At 36.7% G+C, this 17917-nt stretch overlaps 1 protein-coding gene and 3 long non-coding RNA genes across 4 annotated transcripts; 1 reads left to right on the top strand and 3 right to left on the bottom strand.

The window, feature by feature from the left end:
• Positions 1-393: 393 nt before the first annotated feature.
• Positions 394-1915, bottom strand: LOC134216455 (uncharacterized). The gene is made up of 5 exons (XR_009980679.1): positions 1782-1915; positions 1501-1714; positions 1330-1418; positions 1100-1231; positions 394-1033 (listed from the first exon to the last, which is right to left on the bottom strand). It is a non-coding gene; the product is annotated as an uncharacterized LOC134216455 (long non-coding RNA).
• A 478-nt stretch (positions 1916-2393) lies between these two features.
• LOC134216454 (uncharacterized) lies at positions 2394-3857 on the top strand. Its single transcript, XR_009980678.1, has 3 exons — positions 2394-2529; positions 2597-3357; positions 3572-3857. It is a non-coding gene; the product is annotated as an uncharacterized LOC134216454 (long non-coding RNA).
• Positions 3858-5385: 1528 nt separating this feature from the next.
• LOC134216452 (uncharacterized) lies at positions 5386-5834 on the bottom strand. The gene is made up of 3 exons (XR_009980677.1): positions 5780-5834; positions 5584-5714; positions 5386-5515 (listed from the first exon to the last, which is right to left on the bottom strand). It is a non-coding gene; the product is annotated as an uncharacterized LOC134216452 (long non-coding RNA).
• Positions 5835-7756: 1922 nt separating this feature from the next.
• Positions 7757-11557, bottom strand: LOC134209765 (uncharacterized). Its single transcript, XM_062685802.1, has 3 exons — positions 11440-11557; positions 7942-8141; positions 7757-7876 (listed from the first exon to the last, which is right to left on the bottom strand). The coding sequence occupies exons 1-3, from the start codon at positions 11489-11491 to the stop codon at positions 7757-7759; spliced, it is 372 nt and encodes a 123-aa protein (XP_062541786.1). The 5' UTR covers positions 11492-11557.
• Between the last annotated feature and the right edge of the window lie 6360 nt (positions 11558-17917).

Below are 17917 nucleotides of genomic sequence, written 5' to 3'. Positions count from 1 at the left end.
GGAATGCGGGAGGTTATTGGGGTTGGATATTGTTTGGAAAACGACTTAATTTAAAATCCCTCCTATTTGGTTCATTCGAGGTTCTTTCACATTGTACAATGATCCTAAAACAAATTTCCCGAATTTCTCAAAAATAGCAAATCCTCGAACATAACATTTTCCCGGTAATAACATTTCCCCAAAAATGACTTCAACGAAAATGATATTTCCCAAAAATGATTCTTATCGATACACATATTCCAGAATATGGCATTTCCCTGAAAATGACATATCCCTGAATGAAGCAGACCATTAACATAACACTATTTGGCTTAAGGTCATTCGACATGAAGGGCATTTGGAATAATTATGAACAGCATCAGAAAAATCTTTCATAGAAAGCATGCATTTGCTGGGTATATAGCAATGATAATTGTTACCCTGCATCGGAATCATGGCTTGCCCAGTGAAAAGCAATGATTAATGTGTTTCCTTCTGAATGGTGGATGTGATTGCTTCTTTAAAAGTAGGCATTTGCCCGGAATAAGGCAATGGTGAGTGTGATCCCTTCTTTAAAAATGGGCGTTTGCCCGGGATAAAGCATCGGTGAATGTTTTTCCTTCTTTAGCAATTGACGTTTGCCCGGAATAAGCCTATTCAAGCCAACGATCCCTTTTTCAAGATCAGTCAATGTTTCCAAAAGCCTTCTTTTAATCAAATGATGAAGTATAAATGAGTTAACACAATTACTCTGTTGACCAATTGGTTTTATCTTTTTCTGATTGGGAAAAAAACTAAAAATCAAACTGGCAATTCCGAGCAAGGCCGGGTACATAAAGCTAGTTAAAATTAAATTAAAATTAAATTAAAATTAAATTAAAATTAAATTAAAATTAAATTAAAATTAAATTAAAATTAAATTAAAATTAAATTAAAATTAAATTAAAAATAATTAAATTAAATAATTAATTAAATTAAATGAAATAACGCCTATTGGTCCTGCAGCAACTCATCTCCTACACCCGGCGATTTCTCAGGAACCAACCAGCACCACCTGGAGCATAGAATAGAATTTGATTTTGAGAAAAAATATCTTGCTTTTCAAACAACAGTGTCTTACCCAGGCGAAATCCAGATGCATTCTGCTGGTTGAGATTCGTTCCCGGATGGAAATTAATATTCCGAAAAGACATTCCTCGTCGCCTGGCAGTAGAGCTGTCAACCACCGAAAAGAAAAGTGCCTCCTCTGAATCTGAAAGTGAATTAAAAACAAGGGTCGTAGAAAGATATGTAGATAGGAATGAGAGCACTGAACTCATATTTTATATTGAAATATTGATTTAAACTTACTTGCTTTATCTCACCATTTTATGGTGGTCCCAACTGATGCGCATTCTTCAGGCCAGAGACGTTATGATTATAAAAAAAACACCAAATCGCTGTTGGCAAAACCAATTAAACAAAAAAAGCCATAAGTAATGGTTATCTTATAATATATGCGCATTATGAAGGGAAACTTACTCAATGGAGCTGCCAAAGAAATGTGAATGCTGCCGGAGTATTCCATCCAAAACGCGGACCGTATCACAGCGACTATTCAGAGGAAACCCCATCCCATCTATGCGTTGCATCTTTGAGCGCTTCTCATCAGCGATTTCCGCCCTGGGGTGACCATGACCAGCTTCTCGTCGATGCCTGCAACTTAGTTTTGCAGATGCTGACACAAAGCCGAATGCTGAAATTCGAAGTTTAATATTAACAAGCTACCTTAATGTTCTTAATCAGTGAAAGTAAATACTTACATGAAAAAGCAATCAAACATCGCAATATACATATTGATTTTTCAGAAGAAAAAATCGCAAAAACAGCTTGGAAGCAACGTCACTTGTTTTTTTTTTCTGTTTATGTTTCCAGTTTGTTGCCGGCGTTGCAAAGCACGAGAGAAAAAGAGGAAAAAGCATGACACTGAAGTGTATGTTATATGCTTTCTGAAGAGAAGCATAACTAACAGACCCTAACCAGACCCTACACGCTTAGATTGATTTACCTATTTATGGGTACTTGCTTCACTCATATATGGGTAAATGCAATTATACCAATATTATTAGTAAAACTTACCTAAAAATCGGTTAACTTTACTGATATTCTGAAGAAACGGACTTTACCTATATATGAGTGATTGCATTTACTCATATTTGGGTGAAAATATAAACATAACAAAAACGAACTGAGGGCTACTGTTAGATGATTTTATTATTAATGGGTACTATGTTATTGTTGATATTCTCACTGTGAATTACCATTTTCTTTAAAAAGCGCCACTACTCATTAAAATGGGTAGTGGCACTTTTCAAGAAAATGGGTGAAATTTTCACGGTTGGAATAATATCAACAATAACATAGTACCCATTAATGGGTAAAGTCATCTAACCGTGTACCGGGGCCACCGTGGCAATGTCGCAGGAGTTTGGACATTTTCTTTGTTTTATCTTCGATACAGTCACGGTCGACGAATATTTTTGTAGTTCCGAGTGCAGCTCTTGATGTGAGGTAAATAATTTGTTATCTTTCAGTAAAATTTGTATATATTTAATTGCCATCCATTCTATTCACACAGCGTTTCGTTTGGAACTTCAGAAGATTTTAAGCAGTTCCTATCAGTTTGAGCAGCTGTCGGATATCGACATCGCAAGTTTTCTATTACGAGAAACCGGTCTAGCGCCCAAGCCATCGGTGGAGAATTTCTTGCAGCTCCGAGTCCCTGACCCCAGTTTAGGACATTTTTGAGATCTACCACCAGTGCTATAGAATCAAGCCGCCAGCAACCATTGTATTTTTCCCATTGAGAGCGCCACGGATGTTCCGAGAAAATATGCAGACTCCCATTCAACAGGACATTGTGCAGCAATTAACCATTGGTCCTTTAAATCACAAGGAAACTGGAACCATTTACTCATCTCGAGGTGAAAATCGAACGACTTCTCCTGTGCGGGTGCGAATATTGACGGCACCGAGCCTGGCACCAAAGACATAAATGGACTTATCTAAATACTCAAGGCCGATAAAGTTAACACGATCTGCTGTTAAAAGGTACACCGGACGTTAGAAATCCTTTCCGAACGACTCCTATATGTAAAAATATCGATGTTCAATTTGCATGCTGCCTCGTCTTGTCGCTCCCGACAATTGCCAACAAGAACAGGTCGGAAAAAGGAAAAGGATAAAAAAATTCAGTCCGTTCGGTTCGTTCAAGACAGGGGCATCACCAGAGGGAAACGGAACGTAAACCAAGGAGGAGTTATTATTTTTTGTACCAAGAGCTCCTGTTTGAGTGTGCTGCTTCAACAACATCCGGATATCAGATTTTTTATTAGATTGGTAGGTAAGGTAGGGTAAGCACTTCTAAATCCCTTGAACCCTGTTCAAAGCATTCGCACTGCTTTGAAATCATTTTTCAAAAACTAATTGAGAAAAGTTCAAGTATTTTCATACACTTATTAAACAAAATATGAACATTATTCGACTATTTTATCATAACAAATATTTTTAAAATTCAATGAAATAATTAACAATTTGATTTTGATATTTTCAGATCTCGGTGCGATCAGTCGCGGCATCGATCCAACGACATCAGTTATCATCTTTAGTCCAGATACCATCAGCCAAGCTGTCACCAGTTCCGGAATTCCGTCAAAATTCCGCACAGCTCGCTTGTGATCCGGTGCTTGCTGCGATTGATGTTTCCTCCACCGCGCAGTGATGAGCAGCTGAGGGATGCTCCGGTTCGTCCGGAACTGCTACCATAAATGAAATCTCCCACAGCTGCTTGTATTGCAGCAATAATAAGGCTTCCGACAAATGTATTACATAAAAAATAATTTAATGCAATAAAATAATTTGCTTAATAATTTATTTTTACCTATATTTTTTATTACGCGAAATATGAATATTATTCAATATGACTGTAAAGACCAAACAAAAAAGATTTACCCATATTTAGGTGAATTTCACCTGTAACGTTGTACCCATAAATAGGTAAATATTACTAATATTTCTATGAACTACTTTTACTCAAATATGGGTGAAAGGAATTTCACCCATAAATACGTATGTGCACTTTTTCGGGATTATAGGTACTGTTCACCCATATTTGGGTGAACTGAACTAAGCGTGTAACATCTCACAGATTGTTACTCTGGGGCATAACAATATTTCGAAGGACCCCCACTGCCACCACCACCCCACCCCCTATTGCGTTACGTAATATTTGAACAGACCCCAATATTATTTAAATTGATTTAAAAGTACTCCGAAAATTAGTATTCCAATTTTACCGTGCATAAAACCTTAAAATGGGTATTTTTTTATCTCATTAGGGTAAAATCAGCAGTGATTCAAATCGTTCGGGGCTGTCAGTTTGAATATGAATCTGAATCATGCACTTTCCCAGCAGTGGCTCATGATTCATTTTTTATAACAGTCGAGATTCAAAAGCTTAAAACTGGCTCATGATTCATTTTTTATAACAGTCGAGATTCAAAAGCTTAAAACTGTTATACCGCTCAGTTTCTGCAGATTTGAACCACGAATGAATCACGAGATTCAAATATTTTTCAATTGTTTTGGTGCATGAATGCGTCATTTTATGTACGGATCAATCCACTTTGCATTTACCGCGCCTTCCTCAGCAGCAACATAATCATTTCATTTAATGAAAAAAAAAATCAAACACGAATAGAACACTGCTGAAGAAACCTGTGAGTTTGTTCTATTTTGGCTCATATTCAAACTAGAATAGTATTCGAAAATTTGCAACCAAACTGAATCACTACTGATTTCACTCTTATGGGTTTATGTTTTATCTGTATAACTACACGCTAACCTGGATCTACCCAGAATTCTGTCAAAGTGACCCAGATTCAGCAAAACCGTGGTTACTCTAAAATGGGTATGGGTACCCTTACTCAAATTTGGGTATACGAGGCGGCAGAGAAATATGGGTAAACGGAACCCATATTTTGACGTTTTGAAACAGGGTAACCGCTACCCATTTATCTTGAGTTGGGTCAGTATTCTTGTTATTAAATTCCCAAAAAAATTAGCCCAAAAAAATACAAAGATGTATGGTTAAATAAGCGTTTTATTTTGCTTATTGGTATAATAAAAACAATATTCAATCATAAAGCTAGTATAGTTTTGCTTACATAACTTAGATCAAAATATTTACTGAGCACTTTCGGCCTTGATTGCCTCTCGCAAATTTGTGCACAACTCGTTAACAGATTTTCGTTTGCTCTGCAATGTGCCATAAACAAGAATCGAAAATACATCATGGCACATTTGCAATTTTGTTGGGACAACCACACCAAACACAACAAAACTTTTTCCAAAAAATATCAAGGACCTCAATAAATGAGACACTGGAAGCAAGTATTACTCCGTTAAAGATGATACTGTACTTTCCCGCACCAAAAACTGATGACTCGCATACAATGTGGGGCTCTCCGCGTGTATTTTCGACATGTGCCTCTATATCCTGTAATTAATTATAGGTTAATAGAATTAATAATTGATGCTAGAATAAATATTACAATCGAGTTATACCTGTGACCATTGCAGCAGTGGAGAAACAAGAATTTGCTCCGCCAATATCATATTTGATGGACCGGCTTGATTTGACTTCATTCCCTTTTTCTGCAATCTTGTAAAAATTCGCAATGTTCCTCTGACATATGCTAGAATAATTTTAATAATGGTTAGTGAATAAATCAATCGCAAGATTTTTCTTCAAATTAATTACAATCTTCAATGCTTGAGAACATGCCAGAAACCAGCAAAAGTGCTCTACCCAAAACCGGTTTAAATTCCAGCTGACGGGACACATGTGGTTTCAACCTGTAGAACGCCTCATTGATCTGGTAAAAACAGTTTTGTTAGTAATAATATATTTATAATAGTAGTAAAATACAAAAGAAGCCAAATATAGCAAATTCATATTAACTACCAACAATATTTAAAATATATTAAGACGAGATGTTTATCGGCTACATTTGCTTATCTGTAATTGCATTTGTACTCACCATTATGCCGTTGTACGACGCAAATTGTGGGAAAGTATGTAGTATTTCATCAAATGTCTTCTTTTCCCGTAACAACAATCGATGCAGCGGGTAGCATTCCTCCATTTCCTTAGAAATTTCGGCAATGTTATCGGAACTCGCATTTATTTCCACCAAACTGATCGCTCGCTCAACAACTAATGTTGGAATTGAGTCGCATGGTTCTTTAGGAGGTCTGTAGTATTTTTTATTTCTTTGGGAATTCGTTTTTCAATATTGCGAACTCGGTGGTAGATATAACCGGAATGGTCACTACTTGCATTTCCGCTTTTCCACCAGAAAAATGCCGACTGAAATATGGATAAGATCTATATAATACAAAAGATAGTAAATTTGATAATTGTTAAACTTCACCTCATCTGGAGCATTTTCATTAATACGCGTATGTCTCAATTGAGGAAACGTCTTGATAATAAGAAAATTATTTTGAGCTTTTTAGTGGAATGTTTTCACCTGTCATAAGACGAGTTTGAACAATCCCATTGAATTCCACCACTTAATTGTATCCTGACAGATACCGTCTTCAGTGTCTTGTACTTGACTCGACTTAGTCGACTTAGTAAGTCGAGTCAAGTACAAGACACTGAAGACGGCCTTACTGTTGAGGTCGAAATACGTATCTGTCAGGATACAATTAAGTGGTGGAATTCAATGGGATTGTTCAAACTCGTCTTATGACAGGTCTTGATAATATCTTTCGCCAGTCTCCACTGCTCGTTTGTTGTGGGGTACCTGTAAAGATTATACAAATTATGGGCACTACCAAAATTTAAATACGAGGTTTATCATTTGACAAAGAATATGTTGATATTAAACCTCACCAATCATATTTTAATTATATCATTTAATGGTCATAATGTTAACAGGCTATTCGATGACAACTGCATATTTCGAAACAAATTTATTTATTAGTTTGATTTTTTTTTTCTTAAACGTAACATAGGACAATTTTGCCTAGACCAAATATGCATCAAGTATTTTCATATACGCATTAAAAAGTAATAAACTGATTATATTTAAAATATTATTAAAAATGTACAAAGTAAAATTAGTTATGTCGCTGTTGCTCGCTTTGTGTTACTACCTTAAAAGTGATAATTACCCCTTGTTATCGTAAATCGCCAGGAGGGTGAAACGCCTGTCATCCGCGGTACGATGGCACTCTACCCAACATCGCTTTTGGTACTTCTGTTTTTGGTACCCAGTTTCTGGGTAGTATACCCGAATTCAGCGCTCATTTTGGGTGATTGGTTCGTACGCAATTAGTGCTAATTATCGGCATTTAACTTCTCATGGCGAAAACTTGCAATTGGTTGGGGTACATCGAGCCTTTTGTGTTTGTATGGCTTCTTTACGTCGAAAAATAGCTCGTCCATTCCTCCGAAGTTATGTTATCATGAATTAAACGAAATTAAAACAAAAACATTGTACGCCATACTGAATGAATGGTGGGTAGGCGTATTAGCCTTCTCTTCAGTCCCCTGTAAATCGCCCTTTCGAACTGTCCACACAAAATTTGAACCATGGTCCAATGCACCGAGTTCATCATTGACGTTTGAGACGGGCGCTGTTTACTAAGAATGAATACTTTTTCATTCATCGAGTTCATGCAAGTGTTCATTTTTAGTAAACAGCGCCCGTCTCAAACGTCATTGTGTTCATTCGGTGCATTGGACCATTGTATGTAAGTGTTTTACTTTCGGGATAATGTTCTGGTCCAGCTGATTGTAAACAACATTTCGGAACGCAGCATCCTCGACAAGTTTTGCTCTCAGATCCTAAAACATAGTGCCAGCAAATTAGTGCTAAATAATTGTGATCAGCATTTAGTAAATTTAGTTACCTGTTTACCGGTTCGTTCGGTATTCAGCTCGTGAGCTGTGTCATCAATGTCATCAGAACGAGATTGTGAGTGCGATTGGATGGCATACAACTTTTCGATAGCGGCCAGAATTATCTTCCGAGGCCCTATAGCAGTAATTCCGATTGTCACCAAATCACTGTCGGCCAGCAACATGAGTGAACGATCGGTTACTTTGTTATCTGGAAGGAAACAGAAGAAACACTAGCTTTGAAGACGTGATGTACTATAGTATCAAGTAAGTTGGATCGTAGTGATAATGAATTCCAAGCTTCATGGGAAAAATCGATTAATTATGCCTCGACACTGCCCCGTTGTCAGCATCATGTATGAAGTGTTTTGTGTTTTGCATAGATATTTATAATTTTAGAAACTGCATCTCCCGCGTAGGCTGATCCGCCGCTGCAAGCATAACTGTCCCATCCTTGCTTGATTTTCTATCTATGTGGGACAGTTATGTTTTATGGGTAGTTAAATGGTGTATAATACCGGGGGTACTTGTCGGAATAGGGTATGGGTGTGATTGCAATTTGTTGGTGTTAAGAACTATTAATGCATTTTAAGATAGTTAGCTGTATTTTGTACATGTTTATGGTAGATTACAATGTATGGTTCATTTATTTACACACTTGCTAGTCATCGAAATATTTAAGACTTATGTATGAAAAAGGTTCATCTATTCCTACTCGTTTCCATAAGTTGTACGCTTTTCGAGTTGATACTTGTGAACTCAAAACTCTCACTAACTTATCAATTCCCGTAACCTTCAAGCTATACAAATCGACTTCAATGTTTTCTATAATGAGCTGCTGAATCACAAAAATAATTTTCTCATCCCAGGTTATTATCGCTTCTACTATTCCATATTGTTTGCTTTCACAAATCTTGAACTTTACCACCATTCCGGGGCGGAAACTAGTATTATCTATGATTAAATTATTTATCATAGTAACAATCGGTGGAGATTCAAACAGTAGAATAGCATATTGCAAACAAGCTTTATTGATTTCTTGGCAAGATATGATAGTGTGTACTTTTGAAATGTAGTTATGTTTAATTATGCTGTCTGTTTGTCTGAGATTTATCCTTTTAGTAATGCTGTATGTTAGGTTTCTGAAATTATTGCAAGTTCTACCTTGACTTTTAGATAGTTTGTACTTTGATTCAAACGCAAAACAACTAGTGAGCGGGCCGCTTGTTTTAATTAGTTCGGGTTAATGAGATAAATGATGAATTTTATTTATGGGATGTGTGTTTGGGAAACAGAGTTTAAACAAGAAATGAAATCTATGGATTGCAACCTCAAATTCAGGTATGGTACATTCGTCATATTTATGGGAGAAAGCGAAATAATTAATTTTTAGTAGTACTCCGATAATTTGCACAAAGTTTGGGTCGATTGAAATGAAGGCATGGAACATGAATGGGAAAGCTCTCAGCAAAAGCCAACACTGCGAAGCTGATTGGGGAATAGAATTTACTCGTGACTTAAGGATAGCCAAAGTGAAGTTTGATGACGGCTTGTTTTCAACTTCGCAAGAACCATATTCAAAATTTTCAATAGCTCTGTTGATCTTTTCGCAAGTGAGTGTTTTACGGATAACTACCAAATTTCTTAGAATAAGTTTCATAACCATCATGTTGATCCCTTCACACAAATCGTGCATGGGATCCATAGAACGATCTTTCCCATAATTGAAATATCCTATTGTGTGTAAGCAACATTCTCCTACCAAACCACATTGGTTTGGTGCTTTTCTCGAATCAAGGACTGATTGAACATCTGACTGCAGAGATTCTGGTGTTCTATGCGGTAAGAAATCACCGAAGTTCCCTGCTCTAAAATAATCTCTAGATATATAACAAACTCTACAGAATAGTTTAGACTGGGGGCCCATAATATTGAAAATGTCGTGTAAAGCAGCTGTATCACCAATTACATTGACCAGCACTGCATGCAGTTTATAATCTGATTCACCTATCTTCAATTCAATTCCGTTTTCTACACGTAAAAAAATTTAATGTTGTTTATTATTAATAATTCTAATACTTTTTTGCCAAAGCAGGCGCTTAATGACATGTATAAGAAAAAACTTATACATCGCATTAGTCACATACATTCGGAAACTTATACTTTTCATTAACTTATGAATGATATTAGCTTTTTGATATGGGATCATTCATTAGATGACATAATGAAGAGTATAAGTATTTTCGAATGGTTTTTTGCCATAACATATAAGGTTATTTTTTTACGTGTAAAGCTTTCAGGTCATTTAACATAGGTTGTAGTACTTTAGCATATCCATAGTTTTTAAGAACACTAGATTGCACAGACAAAATGAAGTAAACACGGTCAAGAGTTGAATTTATCACAGGATCAAAGTTCTGAATCTTTATACTAATAATAGTTAACTTTTTCTTGCCTTTGCGGGAACCTAACGGATTAGCAAACTCAACCTCATCTGAATGGAGTAGCAATCTTATAATGTATGGATTTTTTTTGAAAATAGCCTGACTTTTATACAGTGAACCATCTTTGAAACCGCCAATGTATCCATCACATCGATTCTCTGCTAGCACACAGGCTCTAGCATCAGGATTCCTCATGACTAGTTCCAGTACCTTAATGATTGGAATATAATGAGCCGCGTCCTTCACTGCTCTCGTTTTCCGAACCGTCTTCAAAGGTCTGTATTTTGAATTGGCTGCACAAGGGACTACTCTTGTAACTGTTCTTTTACCTAGAACAATCTCTTGCACATCGGGTACGGAACCACCAGACTTATATGCTAGATAGGATAAGTTGAGTTCGGGTGTTTTTACATCTGCGAACAGATCCTTAAGTTCCAGAGAATTCACGAATTCTGCGTAGTCCTCATCTTGATCGCATAAGCCTTTTTTATTCGCAAATTCTCTGAACTTACTTAAAGTAAATACTTGATAAGCATTCAATAGGCTTGTTGCCATGTCCATTATTCCAACCAATTTGGTTTCCGGTAGGCTTACATCGCAGCGTAACTTAGTTATTGCATCAACCGCCTTGTTCCGCATTTCATCTAATCCAGTCGTGTTGCAAAAGTACATAGGATTAACAATATCACCCATTATTATCTGCTCATCTTCGTTCGATCTTTCTGGGTCAGGCAGGGTATCCTGTCCTGATGAATCACAATGCACATCGGTTACGTCCCAACCGCTGGTGTTAATAACCTCTCGGGTTACCAGTTGTTCCGTGTGATACTTCATTATATGCTGACGGAAGCTGGCATAATAATGAAATACTGCATTGCAGTCAACACAAGCAATCGGAATTTCATTTTTTACGCTGCATCGTATGTTATGCAGCGATTTCAGATGAGCTTTGAACATTTGTTCCCCACCAACTACAAACATTTTGCAGCCGGGAAGCCGGCATTGAATGCCTAAATAATTTAGATTTTACATCAAACAAAAAAAAACTTTATGGATATTATGTACCTGTTAAAAGTTTGTAGCTTTCGCCGTCCAACACTTCCCGTAATTGTTCCATTTAGCTATGATTTTTGGATGTATCACAAAAATGAAAAATCCTGCACAAGAATAAACTTTTCATTAGATCGCCATTTTGGAATATTTCAAATTTTTCACAAGTCTCATTTACCCAAATCGTTTACCCATTACAATTCAACTGTTAGCACGTTATAATTTTGGGTATTGCATTTTTTTTCTTGTGATATCAACTACTCAAAATTTGGGTGAATCACACTCATCACATGAAAACATTGCTTACCCAGATTTTGACAACTGCTAACTACAAAAAAATCCGGGTAACAACCACCCAGCCACTGGGTTGTTTTAAGTTAGCGTGTACACGGACAGATAAATCAACCCAAACTTTGAGTTCAATATACACGCTTAGTTCAGTTCACCCAAATATGGGTGAACAGTACCCATAATCTTCAAAAAGTACACATACGTATACGTATATATTTATGGGTGAAGTGCCATTTACCCATATTTGAGTACAAGTAGTTCATGAAAATATTTATAATGTTTACCTATTTATGGGTATTACATTATGGGTAAAATTCACGTAAATATGGGTGATATTTTTATGTTTTCATTTCAAAAATAATAATGGATAAAATTTATATTTTTATGAATTTAAGCAAAACGTTTATTGATTAAGTATAAAAATAACAATAAAATGAAATATTTATTCTATTGGTTTAATTACATGCTCTACATTTTAATAAAATATTTCGATAAATATTCATCTTCCATGTTGCTTAATGCCAGGCGAGGCATCTCGGAAGGGCCGGAATATCCCTGAACAGTAGCTTCGAGGCAGTATGTTCAATCGTCAAGCACAGCAAGCACGGGGAAATAAGTAAGGCACTGGTGCGCATGTTTGACGGCATTCAAAAACTGGATATGTCATTGGATCGATCAATTCAACAATTGCCACTGATCGGAAACATATCAGAAAAATGTTGAAAGTAAAAGTTAAATGATATATAATGCTATTAAGGCTCTGTCTCATTTCCCGAATTAAATTTAATTTTACTTAAAACTGACAGTTCAAAAATTAAAAAATCACCCGGCCATAAGAATGGCTGCGTGCTACCCAGTAAATCCAATAAGACATCGAACAAGAATGATTCGATATGTGTCAAAAGTAATCCTGCTCATCCAGCAGGGTTATTCGATAATTATTGAACTGTCACTTCTAAGTTTAATTTGAGTTTAATTATCCAATTGAGACAGACCCTAAACTATAAAATTTAAACTAAATATTCAACCCAGAATTGGAATAAAAAAACTGCGATTTAGAAATTATTTCCCACAACATCGGATTCAAAACAATTTTGTACCTACAGTGAACGTTCGCTAATTGGATTTTTTTTAGTTGGGGCGTTTTTTAGTTGGGGGTTTGCTAATTGGGGCGAAACCCAATTAAAAAGCAGCTAAACGTCAGAATCTGATGTCAAAACGCGTTGACGTTCTGTTTCCGTGTTTGGCGGGATCGAATTTTTCTGGCGCGTAAAATTTGCCTTTGTTCAACGCAAAAAGTAAACAACATTGACGCTTGTCAAAACGTCCCAATTAGCGAACAGCATTCGCTAGTTGGGGTGAGGTCGTGCCCTGTACTTGGTTTTAAATGAAATCAGCATCCCTTTAGTACCCACATGTCAGTTCCCCCTTGCGTTTCCTGTATTTTCAACGGTGTCGTGGTCGTGACTTTCCTCTCTCATTTACCAGTTATTTTGGTCTGTTTTCCCTGGCCCCATCGCGGCCAGCACCATAAGCTGCCGATCGGAAACAAGACGAGGCAACATGCAAAAAGGGACGAAGAGTTGTCCGGAAATATGATCAATTTGGGATGCATCGGAGCTTTTAGTAACGGCCGGCCTTGCGATCCATTGATGTGTGCCTTTATAATTTTAAGTCGCACAGAAGAAATTTCACTTCGAGGAAATAGGTTTAGCACAAATTTTCGTTTTTTGTAATGCTGCACAATTATAGAGCGATGAGTTGAGACACTTGACAGAAGGGAATCAGCAATTTTCTTAAAAGATTCCAATGGCCAAACGGGTGCTGTAGGATCGATACCGAAGCAACGTATTGTGCCGTTTGTGATCACTGGTCAGAAATTCTCAGCTATATGAGCAGAGATGGTTCTCTCCGCCGATGGTTCGGGAACTGTTCTGTTTACTATTATCGTTGATCGCCACCTTCGAGGAAGCCGACATGGTACTGCCGACCGGTGCTGGAAAAAATGTTCGAGAAGTTGCAAGCTATATACGTTGTTTATCGATAATCCATATTATCAAAAAAAAGTTACCTTGAATAAAGAATTATACACTGTAAACCCGGCATTACTCATTAAAGAGTAAAATGGACCCATTTTTTGACGATATATGAAACTGTCAAAATAAGGGGTATTTTAAAAATTTTGATTGTGGGTAATTTGTGTCCACTTTCAAGTTCAATGATTTTACCCTTTAATGGGTGAAAAAATAGTTGTTTGCGGCAAATCTACATAAGACTGCCGATACGAAAAGTTGACTAAAGTTAAAGTGAGAATTATTTTAGTTTTATTTGGTTTGTATGTTTTAATATAATATAGTTTTATATCTATTTCAGCAAATGGATTTTTTCCCTTCTTCGCGGGCTACTGATTGTCGGAGAAGCATTGGAGGGCAAATGTCGATGGATGAGTCCGATTGAAGTAATCGCTGGCCCGCTAAAGTAAATCCCCGTGAAAAATATGCGATGGTTCCGAGAAATGCCGGAAGCATTAATAGAGGAGGGTAATTTTCATTACTTCTACGAAATGTGCCAGCTGAATTTGTGAAGTCTGTTCCCGTAGAGAGAATGCTCTCGCGGTGTGGTACTGCCATATAAAGATGTGGATTATTTATTATTGGTGAAATAAAATGATTTTATTGAATGCAAATATTCGGCAAATGTTTTATTGATTGAATTACGAATGAATTTGATTTTATTATTATTAGCGATTTTTAAAATGATAAAGAGTGAATTTTACCCATCGTCAACAAAAAACTTTTTCTAATAATGGGTGAAATTTACTCGTTATTTTGACGTACAAGTTGTTTACTCATTAATGAGTAAACGTTGTTTACTCTTTTAATGAGTTGAACTATTTAACTTCATAATGGGTACTTTTTAACCCATTAAAGAGTACTTTGGCGGCACAGTATACTCGAAACAAGGATAATCAATTTTGACTGTCTGATAATTGATAAAAAGTAGGAAAAAATAAATACTTGCGACGACGACATTGACGCGGCGACCATCACTTTGAATTTGTTTATTTATGTTCAATTTTTCACCCAAATATGGGTAAATGCGATTACTCAAAAATAGGTAAAGTCAGTTTTGTCAGAATATCAGTAAACTTTACCGATTTTTTGAGTAAGTTTTACTAATAATATTAGTATAATTGCATTTACCCATATATGAGTGAATGAAGTACCCATAAATAAGTAAACCAAACTAAGCGTGTACGCACTGACGAGAACAGCGCAGAAAAAAATTACCCAAAATTGGGTACTTTTCCCTTTCTTTCCCATGATTGCTATCAAAACTAGAGCAAGATGCAAACACCTCACCGAGGTTGCTCAGTCCAATAACCCAAATTTGAGTAAAGTCAATATTCTCTATTTTGGGTTGATTAAGGTCCGCTTTGGATAAATTAATCTCAGCTTTGGGTAAATTGTTTACATGGGATTAAAGGCAAACTACCTACCCGGTAAAAATCGTTTACTCATTAATGGGTACTTTTTGTCTGCTATCTCTTTCTCTCTGCTGAAAAATTTACCCATTTCGGGAGAATAAGTGGATTTACTCATTTAAATGAGTAGATCCACTTATTCTCTCAAAATGGGTAAATTTTTCAGCAGAGGGAAAGAGATAGCAAAGAAAAAGTACCCATTAATGAGTAAACGTGTTTCTCCGTGTAGTGCCAGAAAAGTCATTTTACTCAAATTTGGGTTATTGGCCCAAAACATGGTTTTGAGTACAAACAACCCACTTTTGGGCAGTTTTGGTTTTCAGTGTACATTTTCTTCGGTGTACGATGGAAAAGGCCTTTTCATGTGACATCATGATGCTGAGACTGAACTTGTTATAAAACTGAATGCTGTCAGTTTCGAATTGTGTCTTGGGAGAACATAACCTTGTCATCCGAGAGCATTTCATACCGAAATAATCATATGTGATAACTATTTGAATATTTACTATTTTTTGCGAAGTTCAACCGTTTTGAAATTCAATAGTGAACAAAAAGAAAACATTCTCCATCGAATGCAACTTGCTGCGGTAAAATCGATTAAGGTTTAGTACTAGAAAAGTTGGCTAATGTTTTAGTGTGCACACACATACGCACACACACACACACGGACACACACACGGACAGACAGACATTTGCTCAGTTCGTCGAGCTGAGTCGATTAGTATATAACACTAGGGTCTACGAGTCCTCGATAAAAAGGTCGTTTTCGGAGTGAAATGATAGCCTTTTCGGTACAACTTTGTTGTACGAGAAAGGCAAAAACAGAACATGTTAATTTTTTTTATTAGCAGTTCATGCAATTCACCGGTTTTGAAACCAGATTATGCTCCGTAAAATGTTCAGAGTATATTTGAATACAAGAGTCTCGGAAAAATCTCAAGCAATAATAAAGCGGATTCAGATCTAGCCTTGAAACAATTAATCAGTAGTTCTGTTTAGTGGGTTTAGTGTAACTGAGCAATGTGGTTGGTCCAATAAAGTTATTGCGTACATTGCTACAATAATCAAAGACGGACTCTTGACAGATTTTATTTACAAATTATCAAATTTGCATCTTTTTCAAAACAAAGTTTGTTCAAAAACCATTTTGATTGGGTTCAAATGGATACAGATTTTCAATACAGATTTTTTGACTTGAGATACAGATATGAAGATTACTTGAAGAAAAAATACAGATTTAAATGTGGCAACCCTGATTCTTTCCTGTGTATCCAGCTTTCCACGTTCGCCATAATGGCGGCTGCTATAAATAAATCTGACAGTAACTGCTTCCGACGCCGAACTGTTTCCGACGCTGAGCTTTTTCCGACGGTGATCGTATCTTAGCAACTGTTTTCGCATTGTTTATTTATTGTTACCTGAGCAGGCATTAATGGAGTATAATTCAATTCTCGAAACAACATTGTAATATTATTACAACTATTTCTTGATTCGACAAATATATCCAACATTTTTATGTTTTAGGTGGAACGCGAACGATTTGGCCATCAAACGCAGTTTTTGGGGTGGGTGGTTCTTGAAGGCGAAGTCCATGTAGTCGTTGCAAATTGGCGCTTCCGGGTTTGGCGCTTAGCGGGTTTGCTGCTTATAACACTGGTGACGCTCGTGACGTTAGACCTCCGGTCCGAAATCTGTACAGCCGACGAAAAAACGAGAATTCGAAATCGGCAGAGATGATGTACCACGAGAGTTACCACCGTGGGCAGTAAACCCGAACTGCAAGGAGACTTCGAAGACTACATCCCGTATGAGGTCGGCACATGGCGAATAGCAAACACTGGATTTCGCAGTGGTCTTGTTGAGCATAGTAGAATGGGGGAGGTTTGATCCAATAGCATTGGCGACCGCGAGAAATAGACCCGACGGCGTAAATAGACGATGGAGCAGACTTTGTCCGTTTGACGATGGCGGAGGCCTGGTTCTGTGGAAGCAGGCGGGCAAAGATTTGGTCTGGTGGTACTCTTTTTACCCGATGGCATCACCAATACTTTTCTTTCCCAAAAATCAAAACATGAAATTAAAAATACTTGGCAGGACCAACGATGCAATCATTGACGAATACATAGACGGAGTGGTGGCCATTTTTTCGGGCACCACTATCCCTGGGGAGTGACGGATTACAATTATTTCAATCACTCGACCATTGAGAAGCCCCTCAATTCAAATCACGTCAGTTTGACAACAGTTGTCATTTCCATTTTTGTTTACCTCCTGTTTCTGATTCAAAAATCAATTCGGCATCAACATTTCAAAAGGGCGGAACTGACAATTGTAAACAAATCTAGTTTTCATTGTAATTAGATAAATATAAAACATCAAAATTAATAATCTAAATCAATATGTTTCATAAAAATATCTATAATACTATATCCGCACTACGATTGATTGAATAACATGTTATTCGCGCTTTGGTGTTATTCGGCCAATAACATGTTTTTCGAAGGTAATTTTCCCATACATTTCTGGCAGCCGTGTACGTGTAGCATACCGGTGTATGTATAATTTTATCGTTTTTCACAATGAATTTGAATGAACTGAGCTTTACTGTGAAGCACGCTTATTACGTGTCTTGTAATGATGCATGCCAGCGGAAAAAGTATTGAAAAAAGATTTAGTTTTAAAACAGTTTTAGAAAAGTTTTGCCAACTTTCAGCAAAG

Source organism: Armigeres subalbatus, chromosome 2 (assembly GCF_024139115.2).
Source record: "Armigeres subalbatus isolate Guangzhou_Male chromosome 2, GZ_Asu_2, whole genome shotgun sequence".
In the NCBI taxonomy this organism is placed as follows: domain Eukaryota; kingdom Metazoa; phylum Arthropoda; class Insecta; order Diptera; family Culicidae; genus Armigeres; species Armigeres subalbatus.
The sequence above is the reverse complement of the archived record's forward strand: the minus strand, read 5'-3'. Positions and strand labels throughout refer to the sequence as shown.

Bases quoted from the DNA above. Each gene is read 5' to 3' on its own strand.
- LOC134209765 (XM_062685802.1), bottom strand. From the start codon at position 11,491: ATGGAACAATTACGGGAAGTGTTGGACGGCGAAAGCTACAAACTTTTA. The intron at 8,142-11,439 runs GTACATAATATC...GTTTCCTTCCAG, and splicing joins AAGCTACAAACTTTTAACAG to ATAACAAAGTAACCGATCGT. The intron at 7,877-7,941 runs GTAACTAAATTT...ACTATGTTTTAG, and splicing joins CCGAACGAACCGGTAAACAG to GATCTGAGAGCAAAACTTGT.